Source organism: Amblyomma maculatum, chromosome 1 (genome assembly GCF_055883805.1).
Source record: "Amblyomma maculatum isolate TAMU_Amacu chromosome 1, ASM5588380v1, whole genome shotgun sequence".
Taxonomy (NCBI): domain Eukaryota; kingdom Metazoa; phylum Arthropoda; class Arachnida; order Ixodida; family Ixodidae; genus Amblyomma; species Amblyomma maculatum.
The window spans coordinates 506,933,815-506,950,356 of record NC_139344.1 but is presented as its reverse complement, the minus strand read 5'-3'; the positions used below and the strand labels follow the sequence as shown (position 1 = coordinate 506,950,356).

The following is a 16,542-nucleotide window of genomic DNA, read 5'->3' as shown; positions in this document are numbered from 1 at the left end:
ATGTTCAACACAGCCTTTTCATCCATATTTACTAATGAAACAGATCCGATATTTCCTTCAAACCCGGTTATTATCCAGGATACCATGCCCTCTCTTACATTTTCTTCAACAGGAATTTTGTCACTAATAGAAAACATTAAACTGTCATCCTCGGCTGGAATTGACAATATTAGTGCCAAAATACTGATTAACACCAAAGGTATATGTTCATCCCTGTTGTGCTTGTTATTCACTCAGTCACTCCTCAAAGGTCAACTGCCCAAAGAATGGAAACATGGGAAGGTTGTTCCAGTCTACAAATCAGGTAACAAGAACTCACCGCTAAATTACCGTCCCATCTCGCTAACTAGTATCCCTTGCAAAATCATGGAACATGTCATCTATACCCACATCATGGCATTTCTTGATTCCAACGACTTTTTCCATCCTGCTCAGCACGGTTTTCGCCGAGGTTACTCCTGCGAGACCCAACTTTCTACATTCATTCATGACCTGCATGTTAACCTTGATTCTAACCTACAAACTGATGTCATATTTTTAGATTTCGCTAAAGCTTTTGATAAAGTACCTCATAAACGCCTACTGATAAAACTTTCCCGATTAAATTTACACCCCGATATATTGAAGTGGATTGAAGAGTTCTTAACTAATCGTTCTCAGTTTGTCTCCGTTAACAATGTGAACTCTAACTCACTCTTAGTAACGTCAGGCGTCCCCCAGGGGTCTGTGCTTGGCCCGCTACTCTTTCTAATATACATTAATGATCTGCCCTCAAACGTAACATCTAGCATACGTATGTTTGCTGACGACTGTGTACTGTATCGTGCTATTCTCACCACCGCTGACCAATCTTCTCTTCAAAACGATCTTAATGCTGTTCAAGACTGGTGTAACGAGTGGCTAATGGAACTTAACCCACGTAAGTGTAATCTTTTGTCTATTAACCGTCGCCGTAACCCTCTTGTTTTTCCTTACGTAATCTCTGAAGTTCCCGTACAGCTAGTTCCATCATATAAGTATTTAGGCATAACAATTTGTAGCGATCTTTCTTGGAGTATGCATGTTACTAACATAATATCGTCAGCTAACAGGACGCTAGGTTTCTTAAAGCGCCATCTTCATCATGCTCCCGAACACGTAAAGTTATTAGCCTACAAATCATTCGTCAGGTCCAAACTAGAATTTGCATCGCCCATTTGGAATCCTCATCAAGCTTACCTCATTAGTGCCCTCGAATCTGTTCAAAATCGCGCCGCTCGTTTTATTCATTCATCATATTCTTATGAAATCAGCGTTTCCTCCTTAAAAACAGCATCCGGATTATCCCCCTTATCGCTCCGTCGTCGCATTGCCAGCCTATCTTTATTTCACAAACTTTTCCACAGTCCTATGCGCATCGCACCTTATATTCTTCCCCCCACACGCATATCTCATCGCAACAGCCATCAGCTACAAGTTGCCCGTCCACGTTCACGTACCGTCACGTTTTCAAATTCCTTTTTTCCTCGAACAGCTGCAGACTGGAACGGCCTTCCGGACAACATTGCTCTCATCACTTGCTCACCACAGTTCATCGATAGTGTCAAAACTTTCCTGTTATTGTGATTATGTATTTTTGCTCTTGCCACCCCTTATGTAACACCTCTTTTTAGGGGCCTTTAAGGTAATAAAATGAAATGAAATGAAATTCCAAAAGATCACATCATCGCGGAATAAAAAATTCAGTATCCATTTTTTCAAGACTTGCTTCTCTTTCACCATGGCACCGACGCTCTTGTGTTCGTTCCACGCTTTGCTTTGTGCTGCTGCGATTTCCTAGGCCTTGGCCCATTCGACAGCAGTGGTGAGCGTCAAGTCCTTTTTTGGCTAGAAGCTTTTCCTTTCGTGCCTTACTAGGTGTTCCGCATACACTATTTGGTCACGCAGCATAGATTTTCGGAGGGCGTCAAAATTGCAGCTCTTAGACTTCAGTTGCAGGTCCCGATACAAGTGCTCGAAAGGCTAACCTTCGGCTTGCTTGCGGCTCCGGAACACGTAGCGCTGGAATGGTTCATTGCTCTGGGGCAGGCAGTAGGCCTTATATGCTTGCACCAGCTTGTCGTAGTCATTCTTTTCTTCCACGGTAAGGCCGAAGGTGTTAAAAACGTCAATGGCCTCTTGACCGGCGAGGTGCAGCAAGATGGCGGCTTTCAGTGTGTTACTACGCTCCTTTCCAAGTTCCGGAGACTCCGTAGCGACTCAGTACAATTCTACTCGCTGCTTAAATCGATTCCAGTTGTCCGTCACATTATACCAGAAACTTACCGGCTCTAGAGGTGGAAGCTGCATCATGTTTCGGCGCGGGAACGTGCTGCTTCTGACACCATGTATTAAACAAGATCGACAAGTTCACTGATTGAGGAGCGACTGATGCTTATTGGCGCCATACCGCAAGTGCTCGAGCATGTTGCCAGACTCGTTGGCGTGCGTCGTACAGTTTTAACGGATACCGATACACTGAGTGGCAAAGAAAAATGATAAAATAGCATCTCGCTACAACGAGCATGAACAGAAAAACAATAGAGAATCGATCCTTGCGCCGGAATCACAGTGATAATGCCGGCGGCTGTCGAAAACAAAAGGTTTGAATTGTTCGCGGCACTATCACATGGCATTTGGAGAACATTAAACGGCGTCTAGCGACCCACATGCTGTCAGCGTGTACAATTGTCATGTGCGTCTCGCAAAGTGACGGGCGATTAAAAAAATACATATGCTGTCAACACAAATTTGGACGAGGAAGGCCCCGTGAGCAGGGATGTACCAATTAGAATTAAAATTTTCTGTAGACGGGAAGCGCTTAAAAATTATGCAACACTCGCCCCGCAGAAGCAGTATTGATTTTATGCACGGTCGTGTAGACCGCACACATTAATCCCATACAAAAATTTCCTATAGTCAGCTATAGAAAATCTTTTGTATGGTCGGCTATAGATATTTGGCCCAAATATCTACAAACATCTGGCTGTCTTTAGATTTTTCCATGGTCTGTTCGACAGAAGTCTCTAACCTGTTGTATGGACTCATGGCTCCTTATTTACTGCAGTCTTTAGCATTTTTTATGGTCAGGTATAAACTTTTATGGTCAGCTATAGAAATTCCTTTGTATGGTCGGCTACAGATATTTGGCCCAAAAAGCTATAGCCGTTCCTCTGGTAGCCTTTAGGTTTTTCTATAGCCTGTTCTATAAAAGTCGTTAGCCTATTTCATAGACTTATGGCTCTCTATGTACTGCAGTCTTTAGCATTTTCTATGGTTGCGTACAAACTTTTATGGCCAGCTATAGAAAACCCCTTGTATCGTCGGCTATATCCAAAAATCTATATCCTGCTATAGAAGTCTATAAACAATTCCTAATGTACAAATGTGCAGTCTTTCTATGGTCAGCTATAGGATAGCTCTTGGGACGTTTATTTTTCCCTTCGGTGCCTAAATAACTGAAATTTGGCAATTAAAACCGCCAGAGGTGCTCACCGCAGGCGTACTTACATGCGGCTCTCACAAGTTATACCAAGATCCATTTATCGTGCAGACGGTTTCTCGTTGCACGCAACATTTAATCCAGCTAGAGGACGAGGGATTCGAACCGACGATTTATCCCAGTCGGAAAAGGTTTTCTATTGTTACGACAGAATTTCTGTACGGTTTTTGACAGGAAACCAGTTGTGACAACAGAACGTTCTGTAGTAACATCAGACATTTCTGTAGTTACAACAAAAAGTGCTACAGAACTACAGACAACAGATATTTACTGCAGAAAAACTACACAACTAAAGAAAATTTTGACGTTTACGGCAGAACTATAGAATACTTTGTCGTATTTTTGACGCAGTTCTGTAGTTGTTTTTTTTCGACTGGGATGTACCTTCATATAAGGGTGTACGCCTACTGGTCTATAGCTTTTGGTATATAAAATATTCTATAGCCAGTCTGTAGCTTTGGAGACATTGACATTTCTATAGATGGCTAAAGATAACTGTATGGCTACTAGTGTATAGCTTCTGGAGCATGCACTTTTCTATAGCTACATAGAAAAGCTTCTATAGCTTTTCTATAGCGTCAGTGCCTCTGTAGCTTTAGAGGCACTGACATTTCTATAGACAGCTAAAGGTAAATGTATGACTAGTAGTCTATTGCTTCAGGAGCATACACTTTTCTATAGCCAGCTAAATCAGCTTATATGGCTTGTAGTCTGTAGCTTTAGAGGCATTAAAATTTCTATAGACAGCTAAAGGTATCTGTATAACTAATATTCTATATCTTCAGGAGCATAAACTTTTCTATAGCTTGCCAAATCTTATTCTATGGCTTGCAGTCTGTTGCTTTAGAGGCATTCAAATTTCTATGGACAGCTAAAGATAACTATATGACTAATAGTTTGTAGCTCCATGAGCACAAACTTTTCTATAGCTTGCTAAAACTGATTCTATGGCTTGCAGTCTGTAGCATTAGAGCCATTCAAATGTCTATAGACAGCTAAAGATAACTCTAATACTCTATAGCTTCATGGTTTTCTATAGTCAGCTAAAGAGGTTTTGTATGGACCAGAAGCTATAGAATTTTCTATAGCTGCCTATCAACATTTCAATGGCACTTTATAAATGTCCATAGATAGACATAGCTGAGCATAAACGTTTCAAGTACATAGACCATTTTTGTGTGGGAATTTAGTTGCAATAAAAATATATGCATATTTTCTGCACTTTTCCAATTAAAACATTTCTGATACTAAAGTGGAAGTATTACGCAGAACTTCTAAGCCCACACACCTACCTCCTCCCTTTGCAATCGTGCATGAAAGTGTGTTGCTGGGCGAGTTTGTGACATGGTAGAAGAAAATAGGAGACATTCCTCTCCGGCCGAACGCAACAACTGTAAAACGCGTTCTCTTCAATGGGTAAAGAGAATGTGCAATCAATTTTTATTCTCGGCTCTGCGCAGGTGAAAATTTGGTTCCAGAACCGACGCTACAAGACCAAGCGCCGCCATCAAGCCGGCAGCACTCAGGACGCACTCCCCCTCACAGACAGCCGAAGGACGGCGCCAGTGAAGGTCTTGGTTCAAGACGACCAGCTCGTGTATCGGCCTGAAGAACTGGCCACCAGACCGACACTCCTGTTTCCCTCCGTTTCGCTGCCTGGCTTGCCGTTCACCGCTGCCTTCGAGAGGAGGCTTACCTGCGTAGGGTGTGCCACATGAAACCATGCTTCCAAGCGAAAATCCATGCCCGGGGTTCTTTTTTACGGTGATATGCCGACTATTGGGTGTGAGGCAGGCAAGCAGAGCCCGAAATATCAAGGGTAATGGATTGCGAGGAAGTACGTTGTTTTATTCGCATGAGGGTTTACGTATTACGCAGCCACACAGGAAAGCAAATAACTCTGACTCTGTTGGTCTCGGTCTGCTCTTACACGGTGCAAAACATACAGAAATTATAAATATTTAAACCAAGCATGTAAAACAAATCCCGCAAAGGAAGGCGTAATTGAAAGAGAGAACTACTTTTCTGCTTTGATTAGAAGGCCGAAATTTTCCTCTAAGTTACTCCGCGGAAAAAAGTGAGCCCGTGTATGAAGCGTAAAATATGCGAACTTCGTAAAACTTCGCCGTCTAGGAGGCTATTTTAAGCAAACGTTTGTTCAGATGGAACATTTTTAGACGACCGAGTAAGTTCGTCCTCTATAAGTGACAACTCCGGCACTTAGCATTGGTGAGGAAATAAAGAAGTTCGAAATAAGCGAGACCAAAAGGGCCGCGTCAAATCCCCTCACACAATTTTCGTTGGCCCTCAGGGCAAGAAATGGCGAGAATTGAAATAATCCACTTTCAGGACACAGTAACGAATTCTTGATAGCGCCGCTCTGGATGGCATTCCCCAGCATTTGTTCGATTCAGTCTTCATTTGTGGGGTTGCATGGCAGCGTGTATTCAACAAGGCCACATTTAGAATACAATAAGTTATGATTATACGCAACGATGGGTGCATGAGAACATGTAGCGTCAATGCTGTCACCAAAGCTACCTAGTGGCCTTTACGTCAGCCCTTAACGGCGTAGTGACCGCTCAATCGAAATGTCGGGTAAAAAGCACCGAAAGATATCGAATTTGAGAACTGAGTGTCTTTTCTTTGCGGAAATGCGGGCTAGACAACTATTGCCTCTTACTGGCATTTTTACTTTCAAATGTATATTTAGCCCACCTTGTCGTTTACACTTAATTCTCGTTACCGAGCACAGGTGCATAATGGAAGGCACAGCGCGCAAAACGAACGAAACACATGAAGACACACGTGTCTCGAATTTGTTGCGGTGCGAACCAACAGTAAAGTACCAACTTTTCAGCCTGCTCCAGAGCGGCCTCACTGCACGTTGCAAGGTGCATAGAAACATTTAGATGCCTCCAAAAATTGAGATTAGGATTAATGTATCCTTACCGGCAAGCTCAGGCCAGAATCGGACAGAAAAGTTTGTTGCTAAGGTCAATTGGAGCGCAGCCGATAATAATGAGCGGACTGCAGCCTGAGTGAGAACTGCAGCCCCCAATTTAGAAGCAGATTTGCATGTTTTCCTGTTTGCCCTTGATACTTGTGAGCGTAGCTGTCAATATGAGGATGAACGATTTGAGGCAAATGACGGCCGCAATCAGTGCACAAGAGACGGTCGCGGAATGCAGTATAAAATGGCCGCATTCGTAAAACGCTTTCCTCACCTTAACGTAACCTCCGCGAATTCAGCATTCCTTGAAACCACGTCGCGCTTCGAAGCACTTCTTTTCACCATTCAACGGTGCGCGTTAAATGCGCGTCGTTTTATCTAGGTTGATGATTTTACCTGCCCAAGGAAAAAATCAAGAAGGCTTTTCTGGCGGGCTAGTTGGTGCTTGTTGTTCATGATTAAACTGCGCGAAAAAACACGGACAGAGACAGAAACCACGTACACACACAGAGCGCAGACGTGTTTTCTGCCTCTGTCCGTATTTTTTCGCGCGGTTTAATCATGAAAGAAAGGAAAAAATTGCTGTGGCTTCATCATCATCATCATCATCATCATCATCATCAGCCTGACTATACCCACTGCAGGGCGAAGGCCTCTCCAATATTTCTCCACTTAACCCGGTTCTGTGCTAGCTGCATCCACTTGACCCCTGCGAACTTCCTTATCTCATCCGCCCACCTAACTTTCTGCCGCCATCTGCTACGCTTTCCTTCCCTTGGAATCCAGTTTGTTACCCTAGGCGACCATCGGTTATCCTCTCTTCGCACTACATGTCCTGCCCATGTCCATTTCTTCTTCTTAATTTCCACTAGAATGTCGGTAACTTGAGTTATTTATCTGACCCACTCTGCACGCTACTTATCTCTTAATGAGACCCTACCATTTTTCGTTCCATAGCCCTCTGGGTTGTCCTCAACTTAAGTAGAACTCTCTTGGTTAGCCTCCACGTTTCATCCCCATAGGTGAGTACAGGTAAGATGCAACTGTTGTATACTTTCCTCTTGAGCGATACTGGTAAGCCGCTAGTCATAATCTGCGAGTGCTTGCCAAATGCGCTCCATCCCAATCGTATTCTTCTTGTTATTTCCTTTTCATGGTCCGGATCTGCGGTTACTACCTGTCCTAAGTAGACATATTCGCCTACTACTTCCAGTACGTCGCTACCTAATGTAAACTGCAGTTCCTTCCCGAGGCTGTTGAACATGACCTTAGTCTTCTGCATATTGATTTTCAAGCCTACCTTTCTACGTTTCCTGTCTAGGTCATCAATCATTATTTGCAGTTCATCCCCCGAGTTGCTTAGCAAGGCAATGTCTGCGGCTTAACCCTGCTAAGGATGAAGCGAAAGTTTCGTTAGGTTTGGTTACTTTTCTTGTTATTCATCATCATCAATATCGTTACCACCATCATTATAAACTAATTCACCGTCATTACTACTACCATCATTATCATTAACTGCAGCGCCAATATTATCATTACTATTTCATTATCACTAACTTTCCCTAAATCCCTGTGCGTTGCGATGTCAGTGCACATTAAAAACCTCAAGTGGTAAAAAATTCCGGAGGCCTACACAATGGCGTCTCTCACAGCTTTGGGACGTTAAACCCTGAAAATCAAACCATTGCGTTGTCATCACTACTATACGCTAGAAAAGAGATTTCGACCGGCGCTCGACTCGGGACCCGGTTCGATTCCCGGTGGAGATTTCTCAAGTGCCAGTATTTTCTTTACTTACGATCATGGTTTTTGATGATATCCGCACTCAACTGTAGGTCAAGCCTTCGCTTGCCCGGGGTAGTGAAGCAGCAATCGCGGATGTTGACAAAACGGTTTGAAATACGGCGTCACTAGGTTGACAGCGCGCCTTCGTTTGCCAACTGAAACCGGTGCTGTGAAAAACAGCGTCACCCAAAGTGCTATCCTAAAAGCTCCCAATTCCAAAGTTTCTGTTCCTATTTGTACTGTTTTCAAGCCGTTACTGCATATAGGCCAGTTGTCTCAAGAGATGCTTCCCACACTGCTGCAAGGCCAAACTTGGCATTGATTCGATCTTATTTTTCGCCGAAAGAACGGTGTGCGAAACAACTTCTCCCAGACAAACATCGGCGCGTTCATTGCACTTTGGCCCCAGATGGCGCTTTAACTACGCCTCCAGCTTACCTTGTTATTTAAACACAATAGACCCAGTCTCCAAGTTTCCGGTGGTCCAGTTATGCAATAGTCTAATCCTGCAAGTAATTGTTGACCTCTAAAGTGCAATACTGCTGTGTAAGTAGTTGACTCAACAACATGTGTATTTTGCACTGCTTGCGTGATTTCGAAGGTATACACTAAACACGAATCTACCCAAATCGGAGTAAATGGCTTGTCCTCCCTAAACGAGGTTCGGTTGCTGGATTAGAGTAACATTTTACCCCAATAAAGACGGAGCACTTGCGGGTAGTTGCGGGAGTTCATTTGGACTTTCCCTCTGCAAGAACGGAGGTGATGTAGGGTAGATTCCCAAACATGGGGAGCAGGTAAATACGTTCGTTTGCGGCCCTTCACTATTAGGTTCGATTTCGCAGTTGCACACGTGTAAGGGATACGCTTCGTGTAAATGCACGGCGCCACGACTTGGCCTCACCGACATCCTCAAAGAGGCAAATTATAGGTGAAACTGCGCTATTTGGTAAGGCTTTGTATGCGCAAAAGGACCTAGAAGGCGCGCTATATCAACTTGATATATTTTGCATCTTTAAGGGGCAGTGGTGCAAAGAACAGAGCGAAGAAAGCGCATTGCATTGCTGCCTTTACATCCATCTGAATGGTGGCTTTGCTACATTGTGATCGTAGCCACGCGCCGCGGAAACAAAACGAGGCCCGTCGGAACAGTTTACGCTTTGTAATTCAATCGAACAGAATGGCTGCCGTCTAAACATCCCATATTAGCCTTCGATCCCTCTCTACTGTGCTTACTGCCCGGCTGCAAAAACAAAAATAGACAAACCATACAAGGAACAGAGGAAATAACATTAGAAACCATGTAAAAAGCTCTTTTATTTAAACATGCGTTCACAAAAAATGTAGATCAAAAACTACCACACAGAATAAGTGCAGGGCCAGGCTCAGCATGAAGTTTCTGGACTCAGAAAGACATATTTGCCATCCATTCCAAACAGCATTCAGAAACGAGAAAAAATAATGAGAATACAGAAAGTGGAAAAAAAAAGATACTGAAAGCACACGCAAACATGAAAAGTTGTGATGAAAATTTTAGGCACCACGCTTCGACATTCTGAACCTTCTCATGCATTTCTCACAGAAAATATGACGGTTCTTTAGTTTCACGCGCAAATGTACAAGCCGCATGAAGTAACAAATGTACGAAGTGCTTCGTAATTATCGTTCGGAACAAGTTTCATAGCTAACGTGTGTTCCCCAAAGTTATGCTCGGAACTGAGGACATGCATTTCAGAAAAAAAAAATCAACCTTCCTTCCGCCCCCTTCAACACAGTGAGTTAACACGGAACAAGGAAAAGCGCGAAGAAGGGGCAGGGCCATAAAATTGTAACTTTGTTTGGTAGAAAACCAAGACATTGATCATTTTCATTCAAGACAGTGATGTGTAACTCGCAAAAGCAATTTTCCACGGGAAACAGCTTTTTAGTCATCATATTGACTGTTTCCCGTGGAAAATTGCTTTTGCGAATTACGCAAATTCAATTATCTTTTTAGTCATCATAGTGACTAATTGAATTTGACCACTCGTGGGCTTGAAAGCCGCAACAACATGCTTCAGAAACACTTGGCGAGACAAAAAGCAGTTCGGGTACGCACACAGAAGAAACAGTTTTTCGCAGAAGACTGCAGTTAAAAAAAAACGATCAGTTCAAAACAATTGCGTGCACCCAGTTAGGCGATCAGGCAAGAAGATTGTGAATGGCTGCAGATATTACATGTATGCACGGACACAAAAATGGTAATTTATGCTGAGATTGCTTAATTGAATAAAAATGCTAAAAAGCTATCTCCACTGGCAACAGCACACATCACTGCGGACATATGAAAAGACTAGAACAGAGCGCGCGAGTTGTGCTCGGCAAAATTTAACGCAAGTACCTCACTGACGATGCACTAACGATGCGTCGTTTGAACGTAGGCGTGTATTCATGCAAAAGACAAAAGCAACGAGTTCTTAAAACAGTATACCTGCTCTAATACGCCCCTTTGTTCCGGTGGCTCGACGCGATTAAGACGCAAAACGAAAAAAAAATGAATTTCTGCCCAAACAGACAAATGCAAAACAATTACGATGATATTTTCCGCCCACAAGAAAGTGCTTCAAGCACATCCTTCAGGGCTGCCATATCAAGGCAGAAATATTCCGCAGCTCAGGAGAGCGACAAAGCACGCTCAAGAACTGGTGCGCACACGACAACGTCGAGTCAGAACGAAGCAAAAGAGCCAACACACCGTTCGCAACGTCCCCTCAAGTGAACAACTCGCGCAGGCGCCTTGTCATTCTCAGACGCACTTGAGGCTGACGCGAAAGTGCCGACGCTCACGCATCCATTTCAACAGTGGCCAAAGGGAATTCGGACGGTTAGCCGCCATGAAGGAGCAAATTGAGGGCGTTAGGCTTGCCCCTAGCACCTTCTACTTGACTCGGCGAAACACGATCCATAGCGTCGCATGCTTCTTTAGACTCCTAGTCTCATGTCAAACTCAGATGACTGTTTCAACACAGGGCTCCATTCAGCGGTGCAATTCGACATGTTAGGCCTACGTGGCTTCTCTCGCTGCGCAACATGATGCTTGCGCCGTCTGCTGTTGAGTGTATCTCTCGCCGAAAACAAAGCTTGCCGCTTCGAAAGCGAAACAGAAAAAATAAATACGCAAAGAAGCGCACTATCCATTGGCGTATGCTTACGGAACACAGCGTCACTTCGGCCTTTCTCGATCTCAACTGCCATACACCGTTAGAATCGTGCTCCGCGGAAGAGCAGGCTTCGAGGTTGACAAAGTTCAGTGACCTAAAAAGCGGATGGCATGCCGTTAGTGCTCCCTTTTCGGGTATTTCGTGTTTATTATGTATTTAGCACTCCTCTAGCTTGCATTGAAAGTTAAATAGTAGTCACTTCCTTGAGAACTTTCATTGCCTGTGCTTACTCGCCCAGATTCACAATGAATGTGGCCTTAGGGCTATGCATTATGGACGAAAAACCTGGACATTTATGTGCAAATTTCTCATGTTGATCTCTCTCGAAATGAAAAATTTTTACGCTGTTGCTCATTGCAGTGATTTTGTCAACCAGCTCACTATTGTAGCAATAAGGGCAGCGTGGTTCCTTATGATGCTTCGAATGCGCATCCATCATTATTGTTGTCGTTATATTTCGACGCGATGTAAGCTGTTGAGCGTCTAATATGCTTGTGCACCCTCTCTGATATCAAAACCCTCCTTCTTATTGTTCGCTTAGATTCGAAGGTATCAATTGCAAGACCGTGTTGGCTCATGTGGCTGCACGGAAAGTGATGCTTCCTTTCTTTGTCGATATAACGCTTCCTTCGGAGTGCGCTTATGTTTCGGAATAATTTAATGCGAGTCAGTGATTCGCAGCTCCACCCGGTTAATGGGCATTCTTGGTATAGTTCGTGTATGGCCCAGTTTTAACTAGGTTGTGATTTTTGGAGGCTGTGCTTCAAGGTAATGTGTTGCTTGCCCATATGCATTGCCGCTCAGTACGTTTTTCGTGTTTGAGGCAATAAAACAGAAAAAAAGACTGTCGTGTCCTGAAATTGTTTTATACCAAACACTAAGCCTGAAAAACTTTTCCTTTTTTCCCTTCTACATTTTTGTTTTGGAAAACAGTACATTGCAGTGATCTTGGTAAAGAAGTAGAAACCAGCTGTTTTCATGCGATGCCGAAAATCTCGCAAACAATTGCATAATAACACATGATCGCCAAGCTTTCTCGAGCAGAACAAAGGCCAACCTTTCTCAATTTGTACCCATTAGGAATTCCAGAGCCGCATTTTCTCATCTTGCTGGTGGGTATACTATATTCCAGTCAACTAATCTTGGTTTGGGATAGTACGTCAAAGCAGCGCTTATTGAATTTTAGGTGCGACAGGGGAAAATGTAGTGAAGTTGAAGGCGCCGATAGTGTGGTTCTCCACCAGTGTTTCCTTTTGCACTACTTTCAGAGTGCGAAGATAATCGACGCTTACTAAAGAGAACCAAGACAAAAAAAGTACGTCCTTTTTGTTGGACATCGTTTCCGCATGCCCATACTGCTAAGCAAATTTCGGTATCGCTAGTTGTTTGTGAGTTTCACCGCTAGCAGCAGTCTAAGATACGTAGCATGGGTAAAAAAAATGTGGGACCGTCACACGAAGCTCACAAAGCTTAAACCGCAGTTTACAGGATTTGGGAGGTCTGCGGTCTAACGTTGTGCTCTCTGAAGATAATACGAAGGCCGAATATGGCTTAATATCTCTCGTAATGGACTTCGAGCACCCTTTATGATTTCATAAAGATGCATCACTTGTCGTTTTTAAGCCTCGAGGCGCTCAAATAATGGTGCACGCTTCACGCAGCCGGACTACGCGGATGGATCCTGTCTTACAACTAATTCCTATCTACAATTTTGGAGTGCAGGTTTCAGCAGTTAACGGTGAAAGAGCCAGGAAACTAGACTGAAAACGAATATTCTTGAACAAACACATTCGATGTCGTCAGTTTCACAAGACCGCTATTCGTCCAGTGAGGAAAAATTAGGGAGACACTCAAGCTTCGGCCTAAGAGTAGACGCTTTCTTTCCACTGTTATGTTTTTATTTTAAACTTGGTTTCTGAAATAAAAGGAACCTACACTTGCCTGAGGTGCATATTGAATTGGAAAGCTGAGCTCCAACTTGATCTCGTGCGTACTCTTTTTGTTTTTCTTATTTCAGGCCGAACCAACTATATGCGTAAAGCAAATCGATAGTGCACTTGTCGCAGGTGCTCTGGGACGTGGAGGTCGGAGTGCATAGCTAAGAGTACAAAGAGGGTCTACAAGGCAAACAACAGTTTTGCCTACTTTGAGATAATAAAGAAAAGTGCTTTGCCATCCCTAAGCTTTATAAAGGCGGTACAAATCTTTTCAGGCCGCCTGCAGCAGAAAACCAGGCTCCTTCTTTGCTAAAGTAACTTGGTTATGAAATTAGGGGACGCCTGCTTCTGCCTAGTATAGTAGACTGCCAACCAAGATCACTCTTTCCAGTTGTGATGTATGGATGCGACTGTGAAGAAGGCTGACCGCCGAACAATTGACGCGTTTGAATTGTGGTGCTGGCGGAGACTCTTGAGAGTTCCTTGGACTGCCAGAAGATCAAATCAGTCGATATTGTCAACCATAAACCCTGACTGCTCATTGGAGGGTCAAATTCTAAAGTTAAAGCTCAGCTACTTTGGTCATCTGATGAGAAGAGAGGAGTCTCTGGAGAAAGCTTTGATGCTGGGAAAGGTTGAGGGTCACCAGAGAAGGGGTAGGCAGCGAACGCGATGGTTAGATGGCATCCTCGAGGCACTGCAGATGAAGTTATGTGATGTTAGGAAGATAGTGAGAGACCGGAAAGCGTGGCGTGATATGGTCCATACGGTCACGAAAAGTCGGACACGACTGAACGACTGAACTGAACTTGGTTAAAGCGGTTGCATACATGCGAGATAATACCTTTATCGCCATGTTGTTTGCAGGAACACCTCCGTTATTTTTTGCTGAGACATCTGATGTATTTCGCAGATCCTCTACCAGATAAAATTGTTCCTCGATTTCTGAAGTGAGCATAGCATGTGGAGCAGAAAATGGCCCAATTTCCGTTCACCTATGGAAAATTCAACTCACCTCTAGACTCTAGAGATTGTTATTTTCACGTGGGCCTACAACGTCACGTGCCAAGGAGTCGTCTGTACGCAGCTTTATCACATTTCCTTATAACAACCAGATTTTATACAGTACTTCTGACAAGCAAACCTGGACAGGAAACTAAGAAATAATGTGAAAATGAGTACTATAGCAAAGCTACGAAGAAACAGGTTTACCTAATGGCAGCAGAAAGAATCCAAACATATTCTATGAATAAATGTCTATAGAAAACACACAATATTACAGACACACTGTGAGAAAACAAAAAAAAGAAAACATTATACGTTTCTGAAAACTGCCATTTAAGGCTGCACTCCTAGGGGTGGTCCCACGAGCGGCTATCCACAACCGCCCTGCCACGTCCGGAGTACATAGCAAATCAGCGCTGGCTTATAATAACGTAATGCTTTCTGGTAAAGGTATTTTGAGGGGCGAGGAGTTTATTTCTAGCTTTTGTTTTTTTCATTTTAGGCCCTTGTACCAATGCTCGAAAAAATAACAGGTTTCAGCTTTGATAACATTGCTGGAAAAATACAATGCAACATCTCGTCTCATACTCTTTTTCATGTCTACCTTAAATTTAAGGAAAAATTAGGGATAACGTTTTTCTGCTAATGGCTGAAATACATTGTTTCCTAATGTGTCGAATTTGGGACAGTGTTTAATGTGTTGTCATTGTGTACATGAAAAAGATATAAAACTTTTAACACCTAAGTGGCTCTCCATTCTGCAATTCGGATGCATGTGTGCCTTACAGTCGCAGTGAAAAAAATATATTTTTAAGCAGCCTCCTTTCAGACTTGTGGCACCTGTGAACTTTTTTTCTAAGTGGTGACTCTCACAACGTCAGAAATAGGCTTAACATTTTGTACACTTTTTTTTTTTGCCCTTAGCACATGAAATATATTAAGCGTGGCCTGCATATCTCTAGGTGATTTCATCGTTTCGAAAAAGCACATACGCCGAAGTACATACTTCCGGAATACTAGCAATAGCGCTAAAGTAACTTCACTGCTGGCGTCAACCAAAGAACCCTGCACAAATCAAGAAAGGTGAATTGACGCTTTCGTTCTTAGTTTGAAACTTTATTTCACAAGTCTCGACACAATGAATGCCAACTTGTTTCCGCCTGTGAGCAACACTAAGACCGAAGGGTGCTGGAATCAATCACGTGACTGAAATAATTCTACGTAACGGCGGCTTTGTGCCGATCGTGTTTTTGAGAGGAATATTTTTTTCTACACGAACACAAGCAGCACTGCTTTGCTGCCCAAAAAGGTGAGTTTTTAACAAAGACTGTAAAAAAACATCTTTCCTGAAATAAAAGATTGAGTGTTTGTACTAAGAGATACTACAAAATAAACGCTTATTCTTTCCCGCACTTTGTTCGAAAAGGATCACACATCCAACACACACCCGCCGCAACTACATCATGGAATATGCACCACTTGCAAGGCTTCCGAAGTGTGATTGGCTCGCCCTCACGATAAAACATGACGCATATTGAAGCCGTCCAGTTTTTGAGGCCACACGCAACAGCAGCGCGTACGTCATTAAATGGCAAAATTTAAAAACAATAATTCTATGCAGCGCACTCACATTTGCAAGCAATCACGCCAGTCCATTTTCTTCCTCCTTACTGATTCCATGGCGCCGTACGACACTGAATCTATTTACCTCACAACGTCTCTCGAATCAATTGTACGGCTCATTCAAAGAACAACAGTACAAAAAAGAAGCACAATGTTTTCCCGCGGCGTGCTTTCATTATCCGGATTTGTAGTCATGACAAGTGATGATAGCAGAAAACAATTGGCCTTCTATGAGATGCCCTTCGTTTAGCTCTTTTGCGGGACACAGTGACCTTGGAGGACAGCGCCGCCACAACCTTGCAGACACGCTCATACTGAACACGATGCTTCCCGAAAACTACAAGTTTAGCCAGCTAAGTTTCTCCATGAGTCCTGACAAAAACTGGGACAAACTTCTTTCGAACTGAGTCATTGAGATGGGCTCGGTCATATTTTACTCCTAGAAGACCTCAGGGGCCTTCCGGGAACGTTTTTTCCGGGGACATTTTTTCGAGGATATTTTTACCCACACTCCGCATG

General features: G+C 43.3%; 1 protein-coding gene across 1 annotated transcript in view; it reads left to right on the top strand.

The window, feature by feature from the left end:
• LOC146210369 (homeobox protein Nkx-3.2-like) overlaps positions 1–6,360 on the top strand; it is a 106,719-nt gene extending 100,359 nt beyond the window's left edge. The window contains exon 3 of the mRNA XM_084582377.1: positions 4,981–6,360. Within this exon, the coding sequence (XP_084438503.1) occupies positions 4,981–5,238 (258 nt within the window). The 3' untranslated portion in view covers positions 5,239–6,360. The remainder of the gene's footprint in view (positions 1–4,980) is intronic.
• The last annotated feature ends 10,182 nt before the right edge of the window (positions 6,361–16,542 follow it).